This window comes from Paramacrobiotus metropolitanus, unplaced genomic scaffold, assembly GCF_019649055.1.
Source record: "Paramacrobiotus metropolitanus isolate TYO unplaced genomic scaffold, Prichtersi_v1.0 Parri_scaffold0000075, whole genome shotgun sequence".
Taxonomy (NCBI): Eukaryota; Metazoa; Tardigrada; class Eutardigrada; order Parachela; family Macrobiotidae; genus Paramacrobiotus; species Paramacrobiotus metropolitanus.
Window position 1 is genome coordinate 75,086 of NW_026570295.1, and position 27,273 is coordinate 102,358.

Consider the following 27,273-nt stretch of genomic DNA (forward strand, 5'->3'; position numbering starts at 1 on the left):
TCATTTGACCGGCATCTGTATAAAACCAGATCGCAAAACAACTAATTAATTTTTGTAAAAGTGGTGTAATTCAAAACCTGAAATGGATTACTCGACCACATACTTGATTACCCGGTACTTGCTCGACTAAAATTCTTGTATGCAACGATAACTACAAAATATTTATGCGGTTGCATTTTAACGTCGCTGCTATATACGAGGTATTATGGTATACGTTATAATAATGTGCTCGTACTCGTTTACTACGGTTGTACGGTAGCTTTCTGTTCCGGAGCGGCCGGCGCTCTGGCTCTCATCGCTTTTATCGTTAAGCATGGCAACTCCGGTGTCTATAGTCTGATACCGTGTCTGCGCGCCACCGGCTAGACACGATGCCGGTGACCCCGCGTGCCTCCTACGTCCGGCGTCCGCGTCATCCACCTCCGCCGCCTCCTGTTGCGCCCCGACAGTTTACCTAGGAAAATCGAAAAAAAATCCCCGGCTTAATTTTGATCGCGGCCTCCGCTTGTTTCCTGGGGCAGCTTGTTTCATGGGCTGTGTAGTATTAACGCAGTTGCTTAACCCAACAGCACTGATCAGCTCGTAATCGTTAAAATGATAATTAAAACACTCCGGTCTAGGTCTGCGTCAGTATGCAACGCCAGTTGTAACTAACCAAGGTACTCAAATACCTGCACCATATTACTTGTCATGTTAACATTATCAAATGATTATTTTGCATTCATATTTGCTTACTTCCGGTACCAGATCTATGACTAAAAACCTCGTTTTCTTTTTTTCTAGATTTCATAGGGTGGCGTTTTTACGTTAATTTTTCTTAATATTTATTAGGTGCTCTTTCATTTTTTAAATTGTAACAACTCCAACGAAAGCAATACATTTTAATGCTTGCAATAGCTGTGCTCGTATAATTCTACCATAAATCGATATCGTGTGCTTTTGAAGTATATCTACTATGTACTATATCTGTATAACGAAAAGTATCATGTGTTAATCCGTGCTTTTGAACATTTTTTAAAACCTGACCATGGTGAATCGGTGATATTAACGGCACATGGTTTCACTTGATTATAGCGCATTGACATTTAACAAATCCATACAAATGCGAGACAACAGATGGTTTCCTATAGCTACAATGTTATACAGCTACCGCATCGATGCACCGCATTTCCACCTGGATTGCTGTCAGGATCTTCCTGATTAATATATGACTTAATTAGCCGGTGTTCCATCATAGTGTTTCACTCATCCGGTCACAATGACCGAGGTCGAAAGCGGTACGGCATAAATGAAAAAACGTTACTGCTACATTCACCTTTGTAGAACTACCTTAAATCGCCAAGAGGAAAAATTACCACCACGAGCAAATCTGTTCGTTTCTTGGGTGTTTATTATCGAGGGAACAACAACAATTTGCGCGCTTGTTTTTGCTAGCGCATTTCCGGTACGATATGAATAACACTGGTGCCGTTACACCGGCTGCCGTAATATTCCTCCATAAATCGGCGCAGCTGCCGGTATGTATTTCCCGTACAAATCCGGCTGCGGCATTTACCCCGCCTGTATATATCAGCTGATTTAATAACCACCGCGGCACTATGCGTAATTAAAGGAACCGCTGGACGATCGATGCCACACCGTCCACCAGAAGATTTGTTCCTAATATGCTACATGATTGGCTTATAAATCCCGGTTATAATTGCCGCTAGAATCCCGCATGTATCGATCCAGCCAGCCGCTCGCTGTAAGCGTTCACATTCCAACCTTGATCATTTTATTTTGCTAAGCTGCCAAAGTGATTAGCATGGTCATGCGGGAATCGTGCTATTTTCCATGCCTAGCCGATATTTACTGTCTGCATGCTTCTTATTATTGAGTACCGTAATATGCTGTGTTGGCGGTGGACGGCGTCCGTTGAACGTCAACCTGATGACCTTTGGCTACAGCCAACCGATTTACACCGGGGCCATACCTTATGTGGGACCGGCGTATGATATGGCGCTGGAGGATATACGGGAACGATACGGGAGTGTGCTGAATATTACACACACGTATTTGTTGAATCACACGAAAGGCAGTTGTGATAGTGTGGAGAATGTGGAAGCCCTGCTGGCGGAGTTCTATTACCGGACCGAGGAGACGGCCGATCTCACCACCATGATTAATCCCGGTATTTTGCGGTGTACTTATACTAGTGTGATAAAGGATTTTCTATTTATTTGTCAAATTGTTGTAACAACGTATTTATAATGTATACCCTAGCACTTTAGTATTTTCTTTAATCCACAAAAAATTGATCAAAATCAAAATTGTGTTTAAAGCTTTACGCAGCATTTTGCTTTAGTATACCACTTATCATTACTGCTTTGTTTTATGGTTTTCTGCATTTAAATTTAACGCATCAGTATATATACTACCAAATTTTCATTACTTTGTTTAACCAAACATTTGATAATATTGAAAGTTATGCAAGTTTTTGCTATGCATACGTAGTGCAGCTGCCTTTTTAATTTGCCAGTAGATTAGTGCTGTTTGACACTGAAATCATGGCGAAATTGTTACAAATTTATACATATACATACATATATTCATATACATATACATATATTTATATATCATATACAGTATTTATACATATACATACATTTATTCTTTATACATATTTTAATCCTGCAAGTACTTGGAAACCCAGGAATACCTCGTCCATCTTTTTAATCGAATTGTTAATTTTTTGAGATGTACGCATGAAACATTAACGCGATTACAGGCTGCAACGATCCGCCTACGACTGGTCTATTAGCGTCACAGTGGAACATCTTGCAAATTACAACGTAAGACGCCGCATCATGCATCCGGCGGAAACGTCGAATTCCTTCGGAGAATACCGCAATAACATGATTACTTTTCCCTTCGAGCTTTCGAACAGACCTTGTACCGAGTACCAGTACTGCATTAGAAAAATTGTCTAATATACGTACTATAAAACCTAAATAGCGCCGCCGCCGGCAGAATGTACTATGTAATAGTTATCACGGGGATTTTTTCAACCGGCTCACATGCTTCATAAATTCTGATAATTGGCATCTGACCAATCTATGCGATGCGTGGATATAACCTGATATAACCGTCAGTGTAATTTGGGCTGTTCCGTTTATTAAGAGATCGTATCACATTATACGGAAAACCACACTGCCGGCGGCTATTTTATGTACTGTACCGATTTTTATTTATGTATTGGTATTTATTTATTGTGCGTCATGTATACATAGGGCATCGGACGCCGGTTTCAAGCAGGAGCGCCGGATGAATCCCACGTGGATCTCCCTGGCCACCGGGACCATCTCCAACGTGGTGCTGGCCATTCGCACCCTGCTGGAGGACTGGGCGTGGCGCAATATCTACCTGGTGTGGGATACCGGCTCCAGTCCCATGTACAAGTCCCTGACCAGCGCCACACAGAACAGCCTGAAGAATGCCAGTGTCGGCAAGGAATTCCAGACGACGCTCCGCACGCTGAATGTGCCGGGCGATCCGGCGTGGACGCTGCTAGAGATGCTGGCGGAATTCCGCAAATCCAGCCGCAGTATGTGCAAATTATTTACTAGTAATGAAAAAATTATGGATCGCCTCGTGTTATTTATATGGACCAATGTTTATTTTTTTAGAACTTTTATTTCATAAAATCATTGATTTATGTAAGGAAAACTGCAAATAATTTTGCATCGAATGCAAATTACAAAGTACTACTGCATCTTCCTGAATGTAGTGCAAACTCGAATACATATTAGCAAGTATTAAGTTTTTAGGATTCCAGGATAAATCAAAATTGACCTTTTTATGTGCAGTACGGTAGCGGATTTTTTGCTTTAATAATTTCTTTTGTTTTCAGTTATGATCTTTTTTGGCCATTCGAATTCGTTCCGGAGAACTTTGGTGAGCAAAATAAATTGTTGTCGTTTTGTTTTCGAGAACGTGACTTAAATGTAAGAAACAGCCGCTCGAATTCTGGCTTAAATTTTTTGTCAGTTTTGAACAGTTTAGAAATTATCGCGGTAAATGGTAACTTATCTGTACATGTGTACACTGTTGCAGATTGCGGCTGCCGGACAAAATATGACAAACGGGGATTACGTATGTCCATATTTAAATAATATTTTATTACCGCTTTGCAGCAAGCATTTTGTATTTGTGTACTATGTAGCAATAGGTGAAAAGCTTGCAACTTGTCCATGACCGTCGTGATTGTATATTTTATACAGAAAAGTAATTCAAGCGATCGTGTAATTTGCAGATATACATCGCCATTCAATCACTCTACCATATGCAGATCTGCGGCAATTTTTCTTGGAAATACGATGATGCCGATGATCTGGTAAGTGCATGCGCTCATTTAGTATTCTGGCGGAAATAATTACAAGTTAACAATGTTAGCGGTAGCATACAAGGGTGTTCCAGTAAACGAAACCTCTATTACGTAGATCGTAAACACAATGTCTCTTGTAAGCCAAAGGCATCCTTAGCAAAACATCTGGAACAGCATGCATATGATATGATACAGAGTACGTCTATAATACGATTTACTCTATTACCCTCGTATAATGCTGCTAATTTTATAATTCGTAGATAGCCAAAACCGCATACGAATCGGTTCTGTTATTGGCCGCTGAACATCCAGAACGAGAGGAATACGAGAAGGATCCGTTCTTACGCGAATGTCGCCAACGCTCCCGATCCACCTACAATCTCACCTATTTCGAGCCGGTACACCGTCCGCGATTACCAACAAAATTGCAGGCTATTCTCAATTTTTTATATGGCTGATTTATTTATTTTCGGTATCCCCTGCAGTCACCATACCTGAAAGCCACATATGCCGGCGTCTTCATGCTGGCTGAGGTCAGTATGGCGCAGAGACAGTGACCTTTACTGCACGTACCGATGTATTTGAAGCAAAGGTTTTTGATTAGGTTTTGAATGAAACGTACATATCGGAGCCGGCGTTTGACTGGAAAGACGGGGAGAGTTTGGCCGGGAAATTTCTACGCCGCACCTACCACTCCCGGGTGGGTCTTACCGGGGTTAGCCGCTTCGGGGATGCGGTGGTCAATTTAAGTCTACGCGCCAGCAGTCCGACAGGAGATTATTTACAAGTAAGTGAACATCAGCAAAATACTACTGTAGTAATTATACTTCTATACTCATGTTGCTACATACGGGATATCTTGCTACCTATCTATTTCTGGTTCGGACCATATTAATTTTGACTGTCACTTGACCGCGAATTCGTCGAAAGCTTTTGAAGATTATGTTCAATGTTTTTTGGTTAAATGTGATATGTAATTGCCAGCGTCTGTCTATAGTAAGAAAATTAGAACAACGACGATAAAGAATCTAAAGGTCATACATATACTGTAATATGGGATTTAATGTAGTCACATTGTAGTGCAGTGACAGAAATGGAACTTACTCGTATATAGCACAACGTGCATATCTGTAGCAAACGAACGTATTATACATATTATGTTTCCGTAAATTAGCATTAAATTTTTTCTGAAAATACTGCTAATTTTTTTCTTCCTGCCGAGCTTTTTACAGCAGCTTTACTGGCAGTATACCCGTAGCTTTTTTTGGATAGGTCGTTAAACAGTGGGACAGCGAAAATCAACGTTACCTGAACGTCAGTAGCATTTATTGGCCCAACGGCTACGGTCCACCGCCCAACGTCCCGGTATGCGGATACGAAGGTCTTTCGTGCCACGATCCAGGTACACTAAAGATTCTTTCAATATCGCTCGCAATTATCTTGTGATTCTGCTTGGATAGCGGACTATGTGCCGATTGTGGCTGGCGTAATTGGAGCGGTATGTGTGGCGATCGGGGCTGCGATCATGGCCGGATACCGCATAAGGTCATTCATTTACTTTTCCCGCTGCAATCGTTATTGATTAGTTGTTTTGAAAAATGGTTGTGCGACGCGCAAATGCAACTGTTTACTGACAGACAATTGATAAATAAAGGTCACGCGCAGCACAAGCCCTGATCAGCGATCGCAGTTGGGTGTTGGATGCGCTGCTGGTGCAAAGTGTCTCCATGCAGGATTCTATGCACTGGACACGTGTGCCGCCCCAGGCAAGTTAAAATGTGTTTATGTGGTTATTTATCTACGCCCATAAATCATAATTATTTATATGTATTTCTATACAGTATTCTGTTTTTATACTTATGAATTACAATTGTTAAAAATACCTTTACACCGGTATGCTTTTTTCAGCTTTAGTTTAATATTTGTAAAAGTAATACTAATTTATCTGTCACATTTGATGGTATTTGTACACGTTGTACAGATAGAATGTATAACTAAAAAAGAACGATGGAAGTGTTCGTCATAATCATGAACTCAAAGGTTTCGGTTTTTCCAGAGAGTTTCGTGTTACGCATGGTTTTCGCGAAGTCGCTTGGACATGATGGAACCAAGTTCGGTAATCAGCTAACAACTTATAAAATTCATGAAACTGTAAAAAAGTACTAACGAAGCCCTCGCAGTCATATTAATTTCGTTTTGCGTACCAGACAACGGCAGCAGCGCATGTCGTGGGTAAAGCGCTGTACGACGGCAACTACATCTGGTCGAAGTGTCTGCACACGCTGCCCATTGGCGGCAACAACGCCAGCAGCATGATGACGCGCTACAATCCCTCTTTACAACTGCTAATGTCACAGGTGGTAATACCTGTTCGTCGCAGATATTACTACGCTCTGTATTATGCATGAATTATGATTGCAATTGTGTAGATTCGTGGAGTAACACATCCGTGTATTAATCGCACCGTGGGACTGTATGCCGGTCCATCGTTGGGCCGGCTGCAGTGGATCCACGTGGTCAGTCAGTGGTGTCCCCGCGGGTCACTGCATGATCTCTTCCAGAGTGCTTCCGTCACCGTGGATGTTGAGTTTCGTTGCTCATTAGTCTGTAACTTAGTTGAGGTTAGTTTTTTGCAAAAATAATGGTGTATGAGTAATCATTTTTATATGCAATTGCAATACATTAGGTATACTTACAGGGCCTGAATTTTATCCACACACAGCCGGTAAAATTCCACGGGAATTTATCCGGCAGCCGGTGCCTTATTGATCAACACTTTACACTGCGGATTAGCCAAGTCGGTAGTTATCAGCTGCAGAACTTGCTGCAGCTGCCGGCTGACAATAATCGGCGCTATCGCGATCCAACACGGTTCTTCTGGACGGCACCGGAAGTGCTGCGCCATGAGTGCCCGCCCAGTCAGTTGACCGATGTCTACTCCCTGGCCATGATCCTCTATGAGATCTTGCTGGCCAAACAACCTTACCAAAATGATCACGGCATCGATCCGCACGGTATATTCCAGATTTCGGCAAAGAGCTGATGAACCCTGTTATTTATACGAGTTCTATAACTACATAACAAACTGATAAATTTCAATATGACATTTATTTTATTATTTTTACTTACGATTTATGCTCAGAGCATTAGCATGTCCTATTTAAATATTATTATTATAAAAATTTATTAATGACCATGGTATATATAGTTCTAATCCTGCCGCTTCATGACTGTTTCTGTTCATATATCTGTTAGACATTTGCAACACAATCGTCTTAAAAATCAGTGGTTTTTATGCGCCTCCAACTTGTAGGCGCATAAAAACCACTGATTTTTGGAGGCTCCAACTAATGCAATAATCAGCTGTCACTTCGTGATCTTTTCATTCAGTTCCACATAATTTGTGCAGAAATCCTGCGAGCGCTGACGCGTAACAGCGGCATTCTGCGCAACGAGCCCATTCTCCGCCCGTCTTTCACAAACCAAGAGCTGCAACCCGAGTGGATCGACCTCATTGAGCACTGCTGGGACGAGAATCCCTTCCGTCGGCCGGACCTTCGCCATCTCCGCCACGCGGTGCACCACATCATGGACAGCATGGATTTGAAGTGCGGTCGCTTGTCCTATGGGGAAAATGTCCTGCAACGCTTTCTCCTCTACTCCAGTCAGCTCGAGCAGGAAGTCAGTAACCGCACCGCCATGCTCTTTACGGAGAAAGCCAAGTACGACCGCCTACTGGAAGAGATGCTGCCCAGGTGCATACCTGTATGACTGTATATGTATAGCATCAATAAAAATCATATACATATTAATATAGCATATTTTTAAAGTATTTATTTTTATACCATATTGTATAGCAACAATATAGCATACTTTTACTAACTTTACTGAAGATGTTTTTTACTGAATATTTTTACTGACTTTTCCGGTATCGTTCACGGTGTATTAGCGTTAATAAGACAATTTGTTTATAAAGCACATACCTGGATTTATTAGAACGTTGGTGCTGAGACTACAACGCGGAGAAGCCGTGACACCCGAAGTGTACGATTCAGTGACGATCTCCTTCAGCAGTCTTGACGGAATGGCAGAACCTCTGAGCCGGGCCACGCCCTGCGAGCTGATCCTGGTGATGAACCATTTTTTCGAAGTCCTGGACACGGCCACGGCGGGATTAGTCGTCCATAAAGTGCGCACTGCCGGTGACCTTTACATGGTGAGCAGCTGTACATATGCTACAGTCAAGCAACCATTCAGATTTCTGGACGTTGTTTGATAAATCAGCGTTGTAGATGGCGTGCGGCATACCGGATGTCAGTCACATGGAGCATGCTCGAGAAATGTGCCTTATCTCGCAGAAGATGCAGCATTTGTTCGAGGCGTCGGGACGGGAGGATATTAATCTGTTACAATTGCGCATCGGCATACACACGGGTATGAATGCTCATAACGAAGTGTTAACGCATTATGGGGACGAATACAGATAATTCTACAAATTTTTATATTTGGCAGGGAGCTGCGCTGCAGGAGTGATTGGCGGCAACCGGCCGCGATACTACTTGTAAGACTAATACGTCGCTTATACAGGTTTCTTGAATTCTCCTCAGTTTTATGGCTTTTAAACTTTTGTGCCAGGTTTGGGGAAGCGGTGAAAACCGCTAGCCAGATGTGTCAGTACGGGGAGGGCGACCGCATCCATCTCAGTCAGACTACGGCGGATGTACTGCTGGATAACTTTCCCCATTTCCACATTGTGCCGCGCGGTCGCATTGCCATACACAACCGGAAGCGAGTACTGACCTATTGGTTGCTGTTCTGAATTTTGATTGCTCAGTGCGTGTCAGTGGTGGAAGTTGTCTATAGTCGTACCTATAACAAGCGAAGTGCCAATATTATTCGCCAATGTGCGGCCATAAGAAAAATTAATTTACTTTTCTACAGCGCAACAAATGCTCAGAATTTGTGTATAACAAAATGGAAGCAAAAATCATAATGAGATGATGGTCGCACCGAAAAAATTTATAATATGCCTTTAAAATTATCTTGCACGCGTTCCGTACTAGTCGTATTGTGCATATAATTATGTATTGTCTACGATACTCGTAATTATTTTAACGGCGCAGGTGAGTATACGTACCGGCAATTTCCGAATTTTTTATCACTGGTTGAAACAACTGCCTCCGAAAAGGCACCCGACGCGTGCTACAAAGATTACTCGTTGTAAGTATGTGAAGTTCCTTTACAAAGAGTGTCTTAACTCATGTCCTTGAAATTTGCATGAGGAAGTACAGTACGTTTGTGCTTCCAAGGTAAGAACGTTTTTGTTGCACTCACTTGTCGGTGTCATTCTGCACTTGTGAGTTATGACTACCCGTACATGTGTTGCCGTCTTCGATAGCGGCACGAAGTTGCAAGTGATAACGACGTCTATCGCACCAACAGTAACGAACGTTCTTGTAACTCTTCATCACAAATAATTCCTAACACGTCTGTGGGAAAAGCGATGCGAATTCGCGCACCCAAAACATACGAGTAGAGGCAACCCAGCATTCAATAGAAAAACATTTAATAAAAGTGACTAAAACACATCCTTCACCGGTTGTTTTCACCGACGTTAACGTCAAAGCAAAAAGTAAACATTCGTCGGAAATGAACAGAAAGCCGGCAAAATAAATCGTATAAAAATGAGTAAACTGTAGCCATTTCTAGTATTATCCAGGAACTGCATATAAAGATCGATAATTAATAACCATTTCCACATGCCCCTACGCCATGCAGTCCCGCTCGCCAGCCGTTGTTCGCTTTCCACTGCGTCACCTGGTAGTGCGCCAATATCAGCTCACCGAAAAACATTTTGCGGCGCATATTGTTATTATTCTTGACAACCCAACGACAGGCCGTGGAGTAAAGAAAGCGGGCGGACTCACAACTGCCCCGAAATGAGATATGCACCGGCTGGCCGTGTTGCAGGATGTCCGCCGCACGCACCACATTGTCTGGCATCGCTGTGGTATGAGTATGCGGCATGCTAATGGCAAGCCACACCAACGCCACCTTCTTCCCATCCCATCCGGTAACCTCGGCTGGCATCCACCAATCTCCGTTACGCACAAAGACACTGTCATTCAGCTGAAACTCGGGCACCACAACGCGGAACACTCCAACACGGCGCTCCGTGGGAAAGGCCAGTGCCGTCGGCTTCGGGTCGGCGTTGTGATACAAGAAGATGCTGCCGATTTCAGCCGCGTTCAGGAGTCCACTCTGTTCATGTACACCTTCCATTATATACCGCAAAAGAATAAACAGATAAGAGCTCACCTGGCCAGGACCCTTGGCTAGCTGCGACGAAGTCAGCAGTGGGAAGCGCACCAGGTACAAGGCGTCTCCCAGCATCTGACGCCGATTGGCACCGGACGACTCCAGATCGTTACGGGCACAGGCCGCCGCTGCCCATCTAAACCATGCCAGCATGTACAATAGTCAAATATATATACTAATTATATTTCTACTTTTTGGATTTATTTTTATGTGGTCCTTATTTCAATTTTTCCGTTCAGTAAATTCATATACTAATTCACAATGTCAGTTCATTAAATTCGGTATTTTCAAAATCGAACGCGCTGGCGTGTCTAATGTTTATGAGCCTCTTGGCCGTTTTACGGTATCACCGACACAGCCGCACGACGATAACTGGTTACACAGGGTGAAAGGAGTGCATAACTGCAGGCTTGTAGCCAGTCGTTCGTACCGTTCCACCGCCAAATACACCGCATTCTCCTCCGCCGTGAGTGTATTGCGCTGCAGAATCATCCGCAGCGTCGCCTGGCTGATGGCCGCGAACTTATCCAATCGCAACACCGCTTCACTATTCACGTCCACCACATCCAGGCATTTCGGGACGACACTGTCAGCCTTCCATTCGACGGCCTGCAATGTACAAATCTAACCAATCAGTTTTAGTTTTAGCATTACATGATAATGCGGCGCATGCTTACGACGCACCTGTTCCAGCGTGGTCAGGCAGTTGTCCACATTGAGCTTGCTGACGATGGAATCACTCAGACCAGAGCAGATCTTCACCAGTCCAGGCAAGTCGTACTTGTCAGCCGCACGCAGCGTTGCAAAGACATTGCCAGCATTCAGATTTTCCACGGCATCAGTGTACATGAAGCTGCAAACAAGGTAAAATGGAGGCTGAGATGTGGAAGAGGAAACGGCAACAAACAAGTATCCATTTCCCAGCGACCTACCTGAGGAGATTGTCGAACGCTTCTGGAAGGATATCGGGAATATCGAGAGCTTTTTGGCACTTCTCTGGCAGACTCCCGTAGAACATCGTGCGCAGCACGGAACTGCGTGCCGCGAGGATCAGCCTGCAAGAATACATACACCACATTTCTGCAACTGCAGAAAACACGCCTGCACCGTCCGCTGTCACTCAGTCAGTGTGATCTCACTTGTGCGCGGAGAAGTTCTTCGATGGGCCGAAGTGGCGTCCTACGGTGAAGTGCACATCACACAGATCTCCATTCACCAACAGTTGCTGCATGCATTTCGCCAGCTTCCATTGAGAATCGGGCCCAACACACGCCGTCGAGGAAGTCACATTCTTGGACATGATCGGTTATTCTGAATATCGACAGATGCTCCAAAGATGCAAAAAATGCCTCAAATCTGAAAATAATAGATCGTATGAAGACTGGCGTAAGTAAATCAGTAATCACGGTGGTAAATTTACTCAAATTAGAATAACCAGAACCTGCAAAAGTCCCCAACACAAACAAAATTTAAAAATTCGAGATCCGCAATAGAAGCTATACAGGGAAACGACCAGTAGCGAGGAAGTCTCAGGAAGGCTAATTTGCCATTGATAATCTACGGCGCAAGTCACTTCCGGAAGCTGTTATTTTAAGTGGTGCGCAACCTTTGCGAGAAGACAGTTACCAGTACTCACCTGTTCGGTGATTGCATTGTGCAAACTCGGCAAGTAACTAGTAAGTACTCGTACTTCGCACGTACGACGTACTTACATATTTTGAAAAATCTCATACAGCATTTTTGGTTTTCGAAAAAAGGAAGTTGTGGAATCCTTGTACGTTTCAAATTATTTTACTTATTATCCATTTAGTCGTCTTTTGGGTTTTCAGGTTCTTTGTGCTCTTCCTGCCCAAGCGAGTTAAATTCGCCTATGACTTACAATTGCAATTAGTGTAACAAAAATTAAATGCGAATAATACGGATCGAAATTCTTTACCGGAGTTCTTTGTTGTAATTCGTATTAATTTACCAAGATAATATCGGTCTTGATCAGGGTTCATGTACACATCTACACAGTTAAGCGATGACAAACAAAATCATCATCAGAAAAGTCAAAACTTTTTTATGCGCCTCTAAATTATAGTAGTGATTGGTTTACCTTGCCGTGACCTTTCAAAACCTTTGCAGCATATACCTGATTTGTACACAAATCCCGCGGGCACTGACGCGTAACATTGGCAAGCACCCATTCTCCCCCCGTTTTTTCCCAATCAGGAGCTGCAACTCGGAGTGGATCGACCTGATTGGGCACTGTTGGGATGGGATTCCTTTTCGCCGGCCTGACCTTCGGCATCTCATCCCCGACGTGCACCACATCATGATCAGCATCGAGCATTTGTACGGACACTTGTCCTATAGGGAAAATGTTCTGCAGCAACGTTTTCGCCTGTGCTCCAGTCAACCAGAATCGTCATGCTGCTCACGGAGAAGGTCTGATATGATCGATTACTCAGTAGGAGAGTGTCATCCCTGTACATTTTATTGCTCCAGTTAAACCTACTTCATGGGGATGGTGATGCTGTCGCCTTTACATGGCAGTGTTTAGTGCATTAGCGTTAAGACAACAATTTGTTTAAAAAATGTCTTATAGATTATGTGAAGATTGATGTTGAGATATGCAACCATGGAAGCGGCGACACCGGAAGTGGGCGATGCCTAGACGATCTCCTTCAGCAGTCTGGACGGGATGGCATCTCCTTTGAGCCTGGCCACACCTTGCAACCTGATCCTGGTGACGAACCATTTTTTCGGGGTCTTGGACTGGCCGTGCACAAAGTGGGTGCTGCCGGCGACCTTTACATATGGTCATCAGCTATACGACTATTGCAGTCAATCAACCATTGATAGCTTTCATGTTTGACAAATGACCGTTTTAAATGAAGCGGCACCCCGGACGTACGTCAACCACATGGAGCGAGCTCGCGAAATGTGCCTTAGTCTTGCAGAAAATGCATCTGTTCGAGGCGTCGGCCGGGGCGGGAGGATAGCAAACTGATACAACTGCGCATTGGCATACACACCGGTTGGAGCGATTGTAATTTGTAATGAATGATAAACACAGCGTGTCAATGCATGCTTCTTTTTTGTGAAGCGAACTGCGCAGCGGGAGTAACTGGTGGCAACTGACAGCGCTACTGCTTGGAAGATTGACTGGTACAAGTCCATTGACAGACAGTCTATCCATTTTCACTTTGGCCGGAAAAAATATTTATTATCACGTTTCGAGAAGCAGTGGGAACATTCAACGGGAACAAAACACAATTAAATTACGGAAGATTATTAAACTAGTGCGGTCTCTACTGTCATGCAGAACCACATATAAAGATTACCATGAACTAATACAAGTTACACAACCATCTCCGGAACCAGTAAGTCCATGTGGTCATCACCGGCCATTATGGGCTTTCCACTGCGTCACCTGACGGTGTAGCAGGCTCAAGCAGCTGAATGGTACGGACACAGTACGAGGACCCCAGAAGACCTCATGCAGACCATCCGCCGCAGCCTTTGAGTAACTGGCTGTCTGGCAGTTGCCAGAATAAAGAATGTGCAGGGGCTGCCCCGGCTGCAGGATTTCCGATGCTCGCACCACCTGGTCCGTCGTTTTGTAAGAACGTGTGCCACTGCAACTCCACTTTAACACTAGCTTCAGCCCGTTCGAACCGGTGATGGTGGCCGGCATCCACCAATGTCCTTCGACAGTCTGCGCAAAGACAGTTTCATCCGGCTGAAACGTGGGCGCTGCAGCGTTCGGCAATCCCGTGCGGCACTCCGCGGAAAAGGCTGGTGCCGTCGGCTTAACCTTGGCTTTCTGTTGCAGGAAGATGCTGCCGATTTCCGCTTCAGTCAGGAGACCACTCTGTTAACGTTAATGAATCAAACACTGCAGGGTGCGTGCAAAGGGACAGCCCGACATCAGCTCACCTGGCCAGGACCGTTGGCTAGCTGCCACGAAGTCAGCAATGGGAACCGCACCAGGAACAAGGCATCCCCCAACATCTGACGCCGATTGACGGCAGACGAATCCAGGCCATTCCGTGCACAGGCCGCCACTCCCCACCTACAAGTTGCCAGCATACATATAATTACCAGGTTTATTATTATCACCATAGTAATATTAATAGCAAGCCAACTTCTTCAAGTAATGATACGAGCTACGTATTTATTGTAGAAAAAAGTTTAATTTCCGGTTCATTTCTACGAGGTTTCTGTTTACAGTTTTCGTATAATCAATCCTGTATGGCGTATAATGTCTAGATTTCCCGCGCTGGCATTCTTATCTTTCACGAGACTGTCGGCTGTTTTAAATGTCAGTTGTTTTAAATGATGGCTGGCCCATACGCCAATCAGCCATTCGTACCGTTCCACCGCCAAGTACACCACATTCTCCTCCGCCGTAAGTGTACTGCGTTGCAGAATCATCTGCAATGTCGCCGGGCTGATATCCGTGAACCGATCCGATCGCATCACCGCATCACTCTGCGCATCCACCAAATCCAGGCATTTTTGCGCGATACCGGCAGCACTCCACTGGATGGCCTGAAATTAGCAGTCAAACAATCCGTGTTGCATAAAGCACCGTAACCATTCGGGCCACAAAACTACACACCTGTTCCAACACGGTCAGACAGTTATCCACACTAAGATGGTTGGCGATGAAGTCGGAGCAGATCCTGATCAGCCGCGGCAAATCGTACTTGTCAGCACAAACCAGCGTCGGGATGACGCTGTCCGCAGTCAGATTCGTAACATCACCGGTGTACAGGAAACTAAGAGCAGCGACAGCGGGATGTCCGGAGAATTAATCGAACAGAAACAAGCTGGCAAAAATTAATGTGAACAGCCGTGCTATTACGAATGCTCGTGCTGTTTTTCGTATCACGTACTGTAGCATATTAGAGAAGGCCTCTGGCATCATGTCGCGGATGTCGATCGCTGTGTCACCGTTTTCAGGCAAACTCCCGAAGAACATCGTCCGGAACACCGGATTGCGAGCAGCCAGAATGAGCCTAAAGCAGCAAGCATAACAGTAATAACACCAACGGATTTAAGAAAGTATACGGATACACAACTACGCATGTCATTACTGACAATCTGTTGTACAACCTGTACACTACAGCGATGAGCGAGGCTGGATTCGTACACGCCATCACGATTCACCATAAACTCGTACCTGTGCGCGTGGAACTCCTTGGCTTGTCCGAAATCCCGTCCCACCACAAAGTGCACGTCACTCAGATCGCCGCTGCACAGCATCTCCTGCATGCTAGCGGCGACTGTATCCTCGGAACTGGGTCCATTACGAACCGTCGATGATGCAGACGGATTCATCGACATGGTCGGGTTACCCGTTACTGCGTCGAAAACCCAGCGACTGGAAAGACTGCGCTTGAATCCTACAGAAGAATATGCCACAGATCAAAGGAAAATGCCGTACACGGTCACGAATCACGATCCCAAAGTTAATAAAAATAACTTGCAAAATGCGAAAATCAAAACCTATTTACTTTTTAGTACTTGTATCGAGAAAATGATTGAAAATCCGATTGAAGTCATATTAAAGTGCCAGAAAATAACCATGTGAGTGGCTGAGTGCGAATTTTCATTTTCCATGCAAAGTGTTCACGGCTCACGTAAACGCCGTAAGGCGGAGGCAGTGGGCAACCATGTTACGATAGCTTGCTTCCGCTCACTGGGCTTTCCGAACAGCTCGCTTTGCCACCAATACAATTTTGATTTTGTATGCCTTTAACACTTTTTTCATTTTTGTTTTGTTTTTCAATGCTAAAATTTTAAAATTGAGATGATAATTTAAATAGTTTAAATATTGTCCGTGCTTGCAATTGTGTTACTCGGGTTACTGTAGTGCAGCAAGAACAGCCCCGCAGTCCACCGTATCTGCAACATGCTAATACTGCGACGTGAATGAATAGTAAGTAAAAATTATAAAATAAATTTCACATAAAATTAAATTAATTTTATAAGTTGTGGTCGTAGACTCGTAGCTGTATAACTTTTATAAATAAAAGTGAAGTCTTTCGTGAATTTATTGATGTTTACGCTTCAGATTTAATGAGAGAGGTCGTTTTTATGAAAACTAACCATTTCTGTGAATTTTGTTTTGTTAGGACATTTTGCTACCTGGTGACCGGAATATGAAACTGTTTAGTCACACTGACCGGAATACGAGAAAACGCGAAGTACACTTAAACAAATGTTAGCTTGTCAAAAAAACCGTTTTGGGCAAACAATAAGTAAAACAGTGCAGGACACGGTCTAGCGCGGCACGACGTCACGGTGTATACTATATCTATATTTATAAACATAAGCACCAAAATGTGGCGCGTCCATTTGGACTGCAATGAGTTCTCATGGCGAAATGTGCGCAAAGTTGACGATGCTAATTCACGAGAATCACTCCGTTACAGACACCTCATTTCCCGTTCTTATACTCGTCTAAGAAAGCACTTTTATTTCCAGTACTGTTATGAATCAAACTATCAAACACTTTTACAGGAGCTAACGTAAACACCGACCAGAAATTCCATCGCAAAAAAAACAGAATGGTGGCGAAAATAATAATGCAAGACAGTAAATGGTAGTGATCTCTAGTGTGATGCAGAAATCCCGTACAAAGATCAAATATAACCTAATAAAACCTGTGGAAGTCAGTAGTAAGTCCACGCAGCACTGTAGATACAGTACCATCCTCATTGTTTATTGTCAGCTTTCCACTGCTCCACCTGATGGTGCAGCAGACGCAAGAGGCTGAGCGGCGCGAAATACGGAAGGCTACCCACAGTGACCCAGTGTTCATTGTTTGCGAACATCGGGACAGGATCCATATCGTGCTCTACATGGCTAGCCGGCTTATAGGAGCCTGCAAGGCGAATTTCCAAAGGCTGGCCCGGTTGCAGGATGTCCGCTGCACGCACCACCTTGTCGTCGTTGTGGTAACCCTTCCGCCGTTGCGACTCCAGTCTAATTCCAGCAGCATCCCATCCGATCCGATAACCGTGGCTGGCAACCACCAATCTTCGTCCGCAGTTCACGCAAAGACAGGCTCACCAGGCTGAAACGCGGGCGCAACAACTTTCGGCAATCCAATACGGCGTTCGGTGCGAAAGCCAAGTGCCGTTGGCTTAGCGTTGGCATGATAGTGCATGAAGAGGCTGGTGATTTCCGCTTCATTCAAAAGCCCACTCTGTTAACAGACAGCGTCAAACACTCACATACTGCAATTTAAATGTCAAAGATAGCCTGACGGAAGCTCACCTGGCCAGGACCGTCTGCTAGCTGCGACGGAGTCAGCAGTGGGAACCGCACCAGGAATAACGTGTCATCCAGCATCTGACGCCGATTGACGGCAGACGAATCCAAGAAATTACCAGTGCAGGCCGCCACTGCCCATCTACAACGTGCCAGCATGTGTACCTAATTCCCGTTTTTATAATTTATCATCGCATACAGGAAAGCCCAGTCGTTTAAATCATTTTTCATAAAAACTTTTCAATTTTTTGTTGCATTTTTATGAAGCGTTTGGTGTTATTCTTGGTATAAGTAAATCAAAATCGAATGCGCTGGCTTTCCTATGCTTCAAGAGCCTGTCAGCCGTTTAAAGTAACGATCAACACCGCAACCCTGAGAGCCGCCAGCTATTCGTAGTAGTTAATTTCGTACCGTTCAACCGCCAAATACACAGCATTCTCCTCCGCCGTGAGTGTGTTGCGCTGCAGAATCATTCGCAGCGTCGTCAGGCTGATGGCCGTGAACTCATTCGATCGCAGTACTGCTTCAGTCTTCGCGTCCACGAAATCCAAACAATTCTGCACGACACCGTCAGCCTTCCAGTAAACGGCCTGCCACCAGGTACCGATCCGTATGAGTATTACATAATAATGCGGTGCACGATGACGACGCACCTGTTCCATCATGGTCAGACAGTTGTTCACACTAAGGTAATTGGCGATGAAGTTGGAGCAGATCCTGATCAGCCGCGGTACGTCGTACTTGTCAGCACAAACCAGCGTCGGGATGAGGTTATCCGCAGTCAGATTCCTAACATCATCGGCGTATAGAAAACTAAAATACAGTCAGTGGCAGCGGATTAGGACGAGAATTAATCGAGCAGAAGCAAACAGCAATGAAACTGAACAACCGTACTACGAATGCTTGTGCTGCTCTTCGTATTACGTACTGGAGCATATTGGCGAAGGCGTCTGGCAGCATATCGGGGATGTCGATGGCTGCGTCACCGTTTTCACGCAAACTACCAAAGAACATCGCACGGAACACCGGATTACGGACAGCCAAGATGCACCTAAAGTTAGGACAAGCATAAAAATAACGGATCAGAAACGTACACAGATACGCAACTAGGCATATCAAGTAAGTTGCACACTGCAGCGAGACTGGATGTGTGCACGCCATCAAAATTCAAGATACAGCCGTACTTGTGCGCGTGGAAGTCTTTCACTTCCCCGAACTGACGTCCCACTGCGAAATGTACATCACTCAGGTCGCCGCTGCACAGCATCTCCTGCATGCTATCCGCTATCGTCCCCTCAGAATTGGGCCCATCACGAAGGTCCGTCGCCGATGCAGTCGGATTCATCGCCATGGTCGGGTTACTGCGTCGATAACTGTTACGCCAGCGACTGGAAAGACTGCACTTGAATACTACAAAAGAATATGCCACTGATCAAACGGAAATACCGTACACGAATTAGGATCCCGAAGTTAATAAGAAAAACTTGCAAAATGCGAAATCAAAAACCCATTATGTAGAAAATCCGGTTAGAGTAAGTACAGTACTAGTACTCGTACTTCTACTGTAAGTGTTGTAGCAGTCTACGTACTTGTACTAACCGGTATATAAAAGCTTCTCCAGAAGTAACCGCACGACTGACTGTAAAGTGTGAAATTGCGAATTTTCATTTTCCATGCAAAATGTGCACGGCTCACGTAAACGCCGTAAGGCGGGGGCAGCGGGCAACCATGCTACTGTAGCTTGCTTCCGCTCAATGGGCTTTCCGGACACTGGACAGCTTACGAATTCCTTTTTTCGCAAAAAAAAACTGTTAATCGCACACCAAAAAGTTTTTTTGTATGCATTTAAGTTTTATGTTTGGCTTTTTCTACGCTGATAATTTTAAATGTGAAGAGGATTTTCCGCGCTTGCAATTGTGTTATCCGGGTAAGTCGGGTGAGTCGTCTAACTGTAGCACAGCAAGAAGCAGGCTCCAGAATGTCACAAGCCTCTATAATCGCTTGTTTCTATAATCGCTATAATCGATTGTTCGCTATAATCGTATCAAAGAACACTAATTCTGAATGTGAGCTGGACTGAAGGAGTTGTGTAGCTGCGGACCATGTTATGATACAAAGGCCACCGGCTGTCGCACTCTGTACACGGCCCCATGCCCATGGCCACTCCGCATAGTGCCGCCCAATCTCTTTCCGTAACGCGCAGATTCTGTAAAGCATCGTAGCTAGCAAATAGCAATGCACGAATAGAGTTAAACTGTTAGTTGGTTAAAGATTTTTCCCTAAACCACAATAGCCTTTTCAGCTGGCACAGTGATTAAGCAAAAATTTACACGCACTCGGTAGCTCGCCTGGATACGCGTAGCCGGGGTTTCGCGTCCATTCAACGAAAAATGCAAGCTAGGATGGGAAGCGATTCTTTTATGGAACTGGTCATTGTGTTTCCTTCTGCGCATACAGGGTACGTATTCACCGCAAGTATCTGCGAAAAAGAGTTCTTGTGTACATGAGTAAAATGAATGAAACGTTTGGCTTTGCACAAACACGTTAAAGTGTTTTCGACTCACTTCGTTTTCTTCGTTTTCTTCGTTTTTTACAGCACAATAACCACACAGTTTTAAAACATGCGAATGCTTAAGTACAGTAATGCACTCGTAGACTTCGGGACGGGGGAACATTAATCTGCTACAACTGCGCATTGGCCTACACATTCTGACACTGGTACGGTTGCACATACCGGTAATTATAAAAACGATTGTGCCCCATGATCGCATAACGCACTGTAGGATATATAATGCCTAAATTATTATTTGTTATACACTTGCGGATACTTGCACCATATTTTCCCCATTCTATGCGCGAATTAGGGGCATTACTTGCTTTGCAACAAAAATGGAAATGAGGGAAGTTATCAGGGCAGGGCATCTGCCGTAGTATGGCTGAGAAGGATACGGTCGTAATATATTACGAGGATTTTGAAATGGTTCACAAAGGACAAAAACTGTAAATGACCTTCACATTCTGTGTTAGGACTAGGTATAGACATAGCCGCGTAGGGGCATCTGGTTAGTGGACGCAAATACACAGAAGGTCCCGGCGCATCCACTGACCATTCATTGGACAACAATGAGAACTGGTTGTAAAATATCTTACTCAAACCTGAGAAACCGACGGAGGCCTAATCCCAAATTCTTCATGCCAAATAGCTTCCGATACAGTTTCGTTAAAAACGAGGCGCACTTATTCGCCGCATTTGTTTGTGAAACGCCTTATAGAAGATATCCGGTGAGTCGGTAACTAACAATACCATTACACGCTTCCACCGGAGCTAACGCAAACACAGACAAAAATTCCATCCCAAAGGAACAAAATGTCGGCAAAATTAATCACAAAAAATGGCAAACTGTAGCGATTCCTTGCGGAATGCAAAAGTGAGGTACAAAGATCAAAAGTATAAACTAAAAAAGGCCACCTCTACAGGCCAATAAAGTCCACGCAGCCCTGTGGTCGTCCCCTCAATGCCCATTGTCGCCTTTCCACTGCGCTACCTGATCGTGCCGCAGGCTCAAGTGGCTGAACCCAACGAAAAGCGTACTATGAACCACGGTGACTTCATGCCTACCACCCGCCGTGGCTTTCAAATAGCTAGCCGGCTGATGGTCGTCCAAACGGAGCACGTACAGAGGCTGGCCAGGTTGCAGGATGTCCGCTGCACGCACCACCTCGTTGGACTTTATGGTATAATCCTGTGCGCCGGTGCGACACCACTTCAGCGCCACATGCATTCCATCGGATGCGAAAACCTTAGCTGGAAACCACCAGTGTCCTCTTCCGGTTTGCGCAAATACCAGCTCATCAGGCTGGAAACCGGAAACGTGGCCAGGCGCCGGAGCGCTCGACGACCCAGTGCGGCGCTCCGTGGGAAAGGCCAGTGCGGTCGGCTTCAGGCTGGCGTTTTGGTGCATGAAGATGCTGCCGATTTCAGCCTCGTTCAGGAGACCACTCTGTCAAATAACAGCAGACTTTGCAATGCTTCACTTAATCGCATCAAACATCCATACACTCTGCCTGCAAAAGGAGTCTGAAGTCTGCTCACCTGGCCAGGACCGTCAGCCAGTTGCTTCGAGGTCAGCAATGGAAACCGCACCAGGAATAGCGCATCCCCCAGCATCTGACGTCGATTGACTGCGGACGATTCCAGGCCGTTACGAGCACAAGCCACCACTGCCCATCTGAAACACAGCAAACATGCGTTGTTTCTATCAATGACTATCATCATAATATCAGCCCAATCTTTAAAAAAAGATAAAAAAGCAGGTTACGGAAAAAGTTACGGAAAAAACGGAAACAGTTACGGAAAAAGTTGAGAGTACAGTACCTAAACAAATTATACTTTAAATTTCCTTATGGTTTGTAGAAATTCCTACCGTTCCACCGCCAAATACACCGCATTTTCCTCCGCCGTGAGCGTGCTGCGCTGCAGAATCATCCGCAGAGTCACCGGGCTGATGGCCGTGAAATGATCCGACAGCAGTACTGCACTACTCTTCGTATCCACAAATTCCAGGCATTTCTGCACGACATTGTCAGTCTTCCATTCGAGGGCCTGCAGTAGCAATCGACCAAACCTTACGCGTATGCAGTGATGCTAAAAATAACAAATGCCGCGCACCATTACCACGCACCTGTTCCAGCATGGTCAGGCAGTTGTCCACACTGAGCTGGTTGGCAATGAAGGTGGAGCAGACACTGATCAGCCGGGGAAGATCGTACTTGTCAGCCGCACTCAGCGTCGCAAAGACATTGCCCACATCCAGATTATCCACTGTATCCGTGTACATGAAGCTGTCAACACAAGCAAAAGCAGTCGCAATAAAGCTGAGTTCTCTGCTGAGACCAAATACACAAATGGCTGAAGAAAACAGAAAGAGCACAAACAACACATTAGTCTTCATTTCCCAGCCACGTACCTGAGGAGATTGGCGAACGCTTCCGGATGGATATCGGGAATGTCGAGAAGAGTTTGGCATTTCTCAGGCAGGCTTCCGTAGAACATGGTGCGGAATACGGAACTGCGAGCCGCCATGACGAGCCTGCAAGAATTACGCAACATCATTCCGTTAAGGCAGAAAACGCAGATTCGTTTATCGTGAGTTTCAGTGTGGGCTTACTTGTGCGCGGAGAAGTTTTGAGCGGTGCCAAACTGGCGTCCCACTTTGAAGTGTATATCGTTCAGCTCCCCAGCCAGCATCATCTGCTTCATGTAGTCCCCCAGTTTCCATTCAGAATCGGGCCCATCACAAACCATGGAGAAAATTGCGTTCGTGGACATGTTAAAGGTGGTAATATATGATCCGCGGATGTTCAGAAAATCAAGAAACGACTGAAAGCTACAGAATAATATGCCAATACGGCAGTAGCCGAGTACAGGTATCAGTACGTATGTACTTGTAATCGTAAAATAATTTCAATGCCAGTGATGTTTGATCACAAACATTGCTTGCAGTAACTGGTAGTAGTAAGCACAAACCACAAACGTACATACAGGGAAACGGCCCAAAACGGTCACAACTAGACAGGCTAATTTGTCAACGAATATTTTATTAAGTTCAAAACTTCAAATCGCGACATTACAGTCATAATTCGATTAACTACGGCCCGGGCCAGCATTGCATTGCACAATTAAGAATTAAAAAATCTTTAAATTTGTCAGTTATAATACAGCGCAAACCACTTCCGGAGCCTATTACACATGGTGTAGCGCGCAACCTTTGCGAGAGGGCAGTTACTCCCGGCGGCAGTTTGTCATTTTGCCAGTTTACAGCGCTTTGCTGGGTGTCTGGGTGTTTGACAAACACTACAGTACTTACGCAGGTTCTTTTCTGGAAGATAGTGGTACTGCTGCAGTTTAGCGATTAGCGAAGGTGTTGAAATTCTGCGTAACTTATCACACTTTCCATATTTTGTCATACCATGATGAGCGCAAGTTGTGCAACACCACGGCACTTTCGCGAACTGTGGTCGGGAACCCGGGAAATCAACTTCGCGGGAACACCGTGCTGGTGCAGCGCGACTGCGGCAAATGGTGGTTGGGATACGTGCAGGATATCAGTGCCCCGGACTTCCTCGTCGACTTCGATGCCAGCACAGTTAAGGCCGAATGGACTCATTCCAGTCGTCTCTGGCCACACCACAGCTTGTGTGGCGACCAGCACGGCAGTTTGAGGCCATATGTTCACACTACCCTGCAGGTGGCGCTGCGGAAGACCCACGGTGGGCCGATGGTGTTCCGTCCCGCCCGGGTCGTAGCGGAATTGGAGACACTGATGCTAGGTGTGCGTCTGGACGAGAATAAGCCAGCAAAGTGCCGCTTCGTCCATCGCGGCCAGTTCGTTGAACGCCTACCGGCGCCGAACGATGGGCAGAGTTTTTTCCGACGAACTGATGGCTTGACGTACACAAAGCACGTCATCCACTTTCCCGCCGCTGAACAGCTGCGCCGCGTCGATTGCCTGCCCAAGTTAGTGGGCCGGACTTGCAAATTTATCTTGGCTAGTGGGGATGTGCGTTGGCTTTTCGGTTGTTCTTCCATGCGAACAATTGTCTGCACTCTGCAGTACTGGAGCCACGTGTTTCTATTCCATGGGACCGCCTCTGGTCGGCGGGCTGCACGCGCGAGATACGGTTCACGTGGGTGTACGCATGTTCGTGCGAGCGGGAAGCGACACTATGACATTCATCTGTCTGGAGGTGCATAACGACGCAGGTGGGCGCAGGATGTCCTGGGATGAGGAGGCTCTCAGGGATGTCTGCAACAGTTACTTTAAAAAGAGTTCAGCTAATACCGTCGAAGCTTTTCCATTGGCTTTGGATCTCTGTACGGTCAGTACGACACGCTCGAACAGTCGAATTTACTTAAGTATCAATGTATCATGTCTGGTATCCATATGATCTAATATTCCTTCAAATGAAAAATTCCGGGGGGAACGTGCCCCCGTGCCCACCCCCCTTAAATTCGCCCCTGCTGATATTTATTGCAAAATCGCAGATTCGTAGTAGTGTACTCGTATCAAAGTAAGTTTAACTAATATTTATTTAGAGTACTTACGTATGATTTATAAATTATAAGTAATGCATAACGGTAAGTTTGTGGTTTACTCTGGTAAGAATTCGTTTACTTTCATGGTTATCTACAATTTAATTTACAGTAGACTGGAAAGGTTAAAGGAAAACAACCACAGCTGTAGGGCCATGATCGATGCCGCTTTTCCTCGCTGGATTTCGATGCTGATCCGCTGGCAAAGACATTCCGTGGTTTTCTCTTATTTTCTGTCCAAGCTCCGTTCAATTTAGTTAATGGTACAGTATTGTTACGAGCATGGAAGCATTTAGTTGTTCTTCTTTTGTAAAAACTGTTACATGTTTGCGTGCAGCCGCTTAATTCTTGTGATTCATTATATTCATGTCAATGTGCACAAGAAGTCCTTTTATTTCGCAGATTCGTCCGGGGATTATTCCACGGACGTACAAGGAATGTCCATAAATGATTTACCCCACCCGATCTTAGCTTGGGTTTTTGGTAATATGGATGTGGATAGTAAACTGCGCTTGTACAGGTAAATTCGCATCAGTCCTTTCCTAAATTAAACTCAAAACGGTGTAAACGGCTGTTGTGTAAAATGTGGATTGTGTCACAGCCTTTCACATGGAAACTGTATCCATAGCATTAGTTATTTTTTGTACATTATTCTACTGTTTCAACCAGGGTTTGCGCGTTGTGGAGGGAGATTTTGCGGGGATATAAGGGCCAACAGCCGGTTATCCTGGAGTTTGCGCAGATGTGGCCGAAGACGACTTACCTGCCTGATCGACCTTTTGTGTACGATTATCGCCACCTACCAACTCGTAGCCCTGCTGGACCGTAGCATTACGACGCAGACCAAAGCGCTGGTGCTAATAGACTGCCAGCGTTATCCACCCGGCGACGATCTCGGACCGAAGATGGCCGCCGTCAAAACTGTACTAGCCGCTAAAGGAATTCGTTTGTCCCTGATTATCGTGAAGAACGGCTTTGATGTCACTACAAAATGGGCAGCGATGTTTCTGGCCATTGACGGCCATAAGGCCGGTAAAAACGTCGACGGCCAGCGAATGAGCGCTCTGTCCGACGTGATGAGCGTATGCGACAAGCTGGTTCTGATCAACTACATGGCGTCGAAATCGGTCAGCGAATCAGCAGAGAATCTGATATTCTTCTTCGACGACCAGGATGAGATTGTACCTAAAGCCCTTACTTCGGCCGGCTGGCGTACCCATTTTGTCTTCGTCGATTTGGGTGAGAACATTCCCTACCTTCGTTTTCGCCGCGAGGAAACAGCGACTGAACAGTATCTGCGGTTTTTACGCGCTGCCAAGGATAACTGCCCACCCGTCAGCCTGTATCTGCAACAGAAGGCCGCAACGATGTATGCGCGATGGGTGAATATAGTGGAATACCCCTATGGATGGATCGGCATTCGCAAATTCCTGAAACTGTAAGCAGCATGAAGTAGCAAGTTAGCAACAGTGTTATTCGATGGTTTGATACTTGAGTAAACACGCACGCGTACGTACTTCATATAGTAATACTATTCACGGACATTTCGTATGCACGTGCTGGTAACAATTCTAAAGGTCATCTGTATAAATTACTGTATAGGAATATACTGTCTTATTTTACAATGTCTCCATTTCATAAGTCAGTTGCTGCTCCGCTGGGGTACTGCTTAGATTAAGAAAACTTATACATTTCTACATATACGATAGAAACTTTACCTTTTTAAGAAAACTTGAACCGTTGGGGCAAAGGGAAATGATTTTTGTGCGATCAGGTTCAACAGTCTTCATCCGGATGATAACGCACAGCCATGGGACACGATGGATCTTCGCCATCTGGATGTTTCCATTTTGAACAACTTGACCGTCGCGGCACTGCATGGATGCTTCGATGGCTCAGGCAGGTGAATGGCGTCGCTGTGTCTCATTGTGTTTCTTCGTTTTTTGTTCGACACCTTTGTCCCGGCACTGGTATCGCAGCAGGACAGGCTTTGCACCTCATCGTATCCCCATTAACAAGCTTCCCATTGTGGTCGGGTAACTTTGTAAGAACCGCGAGCTGTGCATTTATTTTTTACCGGAGTTTAGTCTTTTTCATCCGCGCGTTAGACTAACCAGGCAAAACTGATGTCTTTCGTTTTCGTTTTCACTGATAGCTTCCGGCAGCTGATGCGAATACATTACGAGTACAATTTATAGTTATTAACTAATTTTGAGATTAAAGTACGAAC

General features: G+C 45.2%; 6 protein-coding genes across 7 annotated transcripts; 2 read left to right on the plus strand and 4 right to left on the minus strand.

Moving 5' to 3' along the window:
* Positions 1-1,620: 1,620 nt before the first annotated feature.
* On the plus strand, positions 1,621-9,205 carry LOC129595239 (atrial natriuretic peptide receptor 1-like). Its single transcript, XM_055492176.1, has 21 exons — positions 1,621-2,170; positions 2,768-2,831; positions 3,270-3,583; positions 3,890-3,933; positions 4,093-4,131; positions 4,292-4,372; positions 4,624-4,761; positions 4,849-4,896; positions 4,968-5,150; positions 5,636-5,765; positions 5,824-5,908; positions 6,018-6,133; positions 6,424-6,479; positions 6,571-6,720; positions 6,793-6,984; positions 7,062-7,377; positions 7,773-8,118; positions 8,360-8,579; positions 8,656-8,797; positions 8,876-8,924; positions 8,999-9,205. The coding sequence occupies exons 1-21, from the start codon at positions 1,834-1,836 to the stop codon at positions 9,180-9,182; spliced, it is 3,234 nt and encodes a 1,077-aa protein (XP_055348151.1). The 5' UTR covers positions 1,621-1,833; the 3' UTR covers positions 9,183-9,205.
* Positions 9,206-9,912: 707 nt separating this feature from the next.
* LOC129595243 (BTB/POZ domain-containing protein 6-like) lies at positions 9,913-12,128 on the minus strand. Its single transcript, XM_055492179.1, has 6 exons — positions 11,821-12,128; positions 11,614-11,736; positions 11,366-11,534; positions 11,112-11,290; positions 10,682-10,817; positions 9,913-10,624 (listed from the first exon to the last, which is right to left on the minus strand). The coding sequence occupies exons 1-6, from the start codon at positions 11,979-11,981 to the stop codon at positions 10,106-10,108; spliced, it is 1,287 nt and encodes a 428-aa protein (XP_055348154.1). The 5' UTR covers positions 11,982-12,128; the 3' UTR covers positions 9,913-10,105.
* A 1,793-nt stretch (positions 12,129-13,921) lies between these two features.
* Positions 13,922-16,238, minus strand: LOC129595252 (BTB/POZ domain-containing protein 3-like). The gene is made up of 7 exons (XM_055492189.1): positions 16,189-16,238; positions 15,855-16,077; positions 15,568-15,690; positions 15,291-15,450; positions 15,042-15,220; positions 14,606-14,741; positions 13,922-14,540 (listed from the first exon to the last, which is right to left on the minus strand). Exons 1-7 carry the CDS (start codon positions 16,235-16,237, stop codon positions 14,067-14,069), a joined length of 1,344 nt encoding a protein of 447 aa, XP_055348164.1. The 5' UTR covers position 16,238; the 3' UTR covers positions 13,922-14,066.
* A 986-nt stretch (positions 16,239-17,224) lies between these two features.
* Positions 17,225-19,428, minus strand: LOC129595259 (BTB/POZ domain-containing protein 3-like). The gene is made up of 6 exons (XM_055492197.1): positions 19,135-19,428; positions 18,879-19,001; positions 18,604-18,763; positions 18,362-18,540; positions 17,957-18,092; positions 17,225-17,885 (listed from the first exon to the last, which is right to left on the minus strand). The coding sequence occupies exons 1-6, from the start codon at positions 19,299-19,301 to the stop codon at positions 17,730-17,732; spliced, it is 921 nt and encodes a 306-aa protein (XP_055348172.1). The 5' UTR covers positions 19,302-19,428; the 3' UTR covers positions 17,225-17,729.
* Positions 19,429-21,130: 1,702 nt separating this feature from the next.
* On the minus strand, positions 21,131-23,492 carry LOC129595236 (BTB/POZ domain-containing protein 6-B-like). The gene is made up of 6 exons (XM_055492172.1): positions 23,119-23,492; positions 22,918-23,040; positions 22,633-22,792; positions 22,375-22,553; positions 22,044-22,179; positions 21,131-21,951 (listed from the first exon to the last, which is right to left on the minus strand). Exons 1-6 carry the CDS (start codon positions 23,277-23,279, stop codon positions 21,463-21,465), a joined length of 1,248 nt encoding a protein of 415 aa, XP_055348147.1. The 5' UTR covers positions 23,280-23,492; the 3' UTR covers positions 21,131-21,462.
* Positions 23,493-24,716: 1,224 nt separating this feature from the next.
* LOC129595262 (uncharacterized) lies at positions 24,717-27,002 on the plus strand. 2 transcript variants are annotated; one of them, XM_055492201.1, is made up of 5 exons: positions 24,717-24,829; positions 25,156-25,306; positions 25,446-25,563; positions 25,713-26,481; positions 26,818-27,002. In XM_055492201.1, the coding sequence occupies exons 3-5, from the start codon at positions 25,536-25,538 to the stop codon at positions 26,948-26,950; spliced, it is 930 nt and encodes a 309-aa protein (XP_055348176.1). In that variant the 5' UTR covers positions 24,717-24,829; positions 25,156-25,306; positions 25,446-25,535; the 3' UTR covers positions 26,951-27,002. The 2 variants fall into 2 exon arrangements, with proteins under 2 accessions (XP_055348176.1, XP_055348177.1); XM_055492202.1 differs by having other exon boundaries at positions 24,746-24,829; positions 25,189-25,306.
* Positions 27,003-27,273: the final 271 nt, after the last annotated feature.

Excerpts from the sequence above, each read along its gene's own strand:
- LOC129595252 (XM_055492189.1), bottom strand. The coding sequence starts at position 16,237 with ATGACTTCAATCGGATTTTCAATCATTTTCTCGATACAAGTACTAAAA. Across the intron at positions 15,691-15,854 it reads AAGGAGTTCCACGCGCACAG|GCTCATTCTGGCTGCTCGCA; the intron begins GTACGAGTTTAT and ends TTGCTGCTTTAG. Across the intron at positions 15,451-15,567 it reads GCCTTCTCTAATATGCTACA|TTTCCTGTACACCGGTGATG; the intron begins GTACGTGATACG and ends CGCTGCTCTTAG.
- LOC129595262 (XM_055492201.1), top strand. The coding sequence starts at position 25,536 with ATGTGGATAGTAAACTGCGCTTGTACAG. Across the intron at positions 25,564-25,712 it reads AGTAAACTGCGCTTGTACAG|GGTTTGCGCGTTGTGGAGGG; the intron begins GTAAATTCGCAT and ends TGTTTCAACCAG. Across the intron at positions 26,482-26,817 it reads ATTCGCAAATTCCTGAAACT|GTTCAACAGTCTTCATCCGG; the intron begins GTAAGCAGCATG and ends TTGTGCGATCAG.
- LOC129595243 (XM_055492179.1), bottom strand. The coding sequence starts at position 11,981 with ATGTCCAAGAATGTGACTTCCTCGACGGCGTGTGTTGGGCCCGATTCT. Across the intron at positions 11,291-11,365 it reads GCCTGACCACGCTGGAACAG|GCCGTCGAATGGAAGGCTGA; the intron begins GTGCGTCGTAAG and ends TGTACATTGCAG. Across the intron at positions 10,818-11,111 it reads GTGTATTTGGCGGTGGAACG|ATGGGCAGCGGCGGCCTGTG; the intron begins GTACGAACGACT and ends GGCATGGTTTAG.
- LOC129595239 (XM_055492176.1), top strand. The coding sequence starts at position 1,834 with ATGCCTAGCCGATATTTACTGTCTGCATGCTTCTTATTATTGAGTACC. Across the intron at positions 4,132-4,291 it reads ATATGACAAACGGGGATTAC|ATATACATCGCCATTCAATC; the intron begins GTATGTCCATAT and ends TGTAATTTGCAG. Across the intron at positions 5,909-6,017 it reads ATGGCCGGATACCGCATAAG|GTCACGCGCAGCACAAGCCC; the intron begins GTCATTCATTTA and ends TGATAAATAAAG.
- LOC129595236 (XM_055492172.1), bottom strand. The coding sequence starts at position 23,279 with ATGTCCACGAACGCAATTTTCTCCATGGTTTGTGATGGGCCCGATTCT. Across the intron at positions 22,180-22,374 it reads GTGTATTTGGCGGTGGAACG|ATGGGCAGTGGTGGCTTGTG; the intron begins GTAGGAATTTCT and ends GCTGTGTTTCAG. Across the intron at positions 21,952-22,043 it reads TGGCTGACGGTCCTGGCCAG|AGTGGTCTCCTGAACGAGGC; the intron begins GTGAGCAGACTT and ends GTTATTTGACAG.
- LOC129595259 (XM_055492197.1), bottom strand. The coding sequence starts at position 19,301 with ATGGCGATGAATCCGACTGCATCGGCGACGGACCTTCGTGATGGGCCC. Across the intron at positions 18,764-18,878 it reads GCCTTCGCCAATATGCTCCA|TTTTCTATACGCCGATGATG; the intron begins GTACGTAATACG and ends ACTGTATTTTAG. Across the intron at positions 17,886-17,956 it reads TAGCAGACGGTCCTGGCCAG|AGTGGGCTTTTGAATGAAGC; the intron begins GTGAGCTTCCGT and ends GTCTGTTAACAG.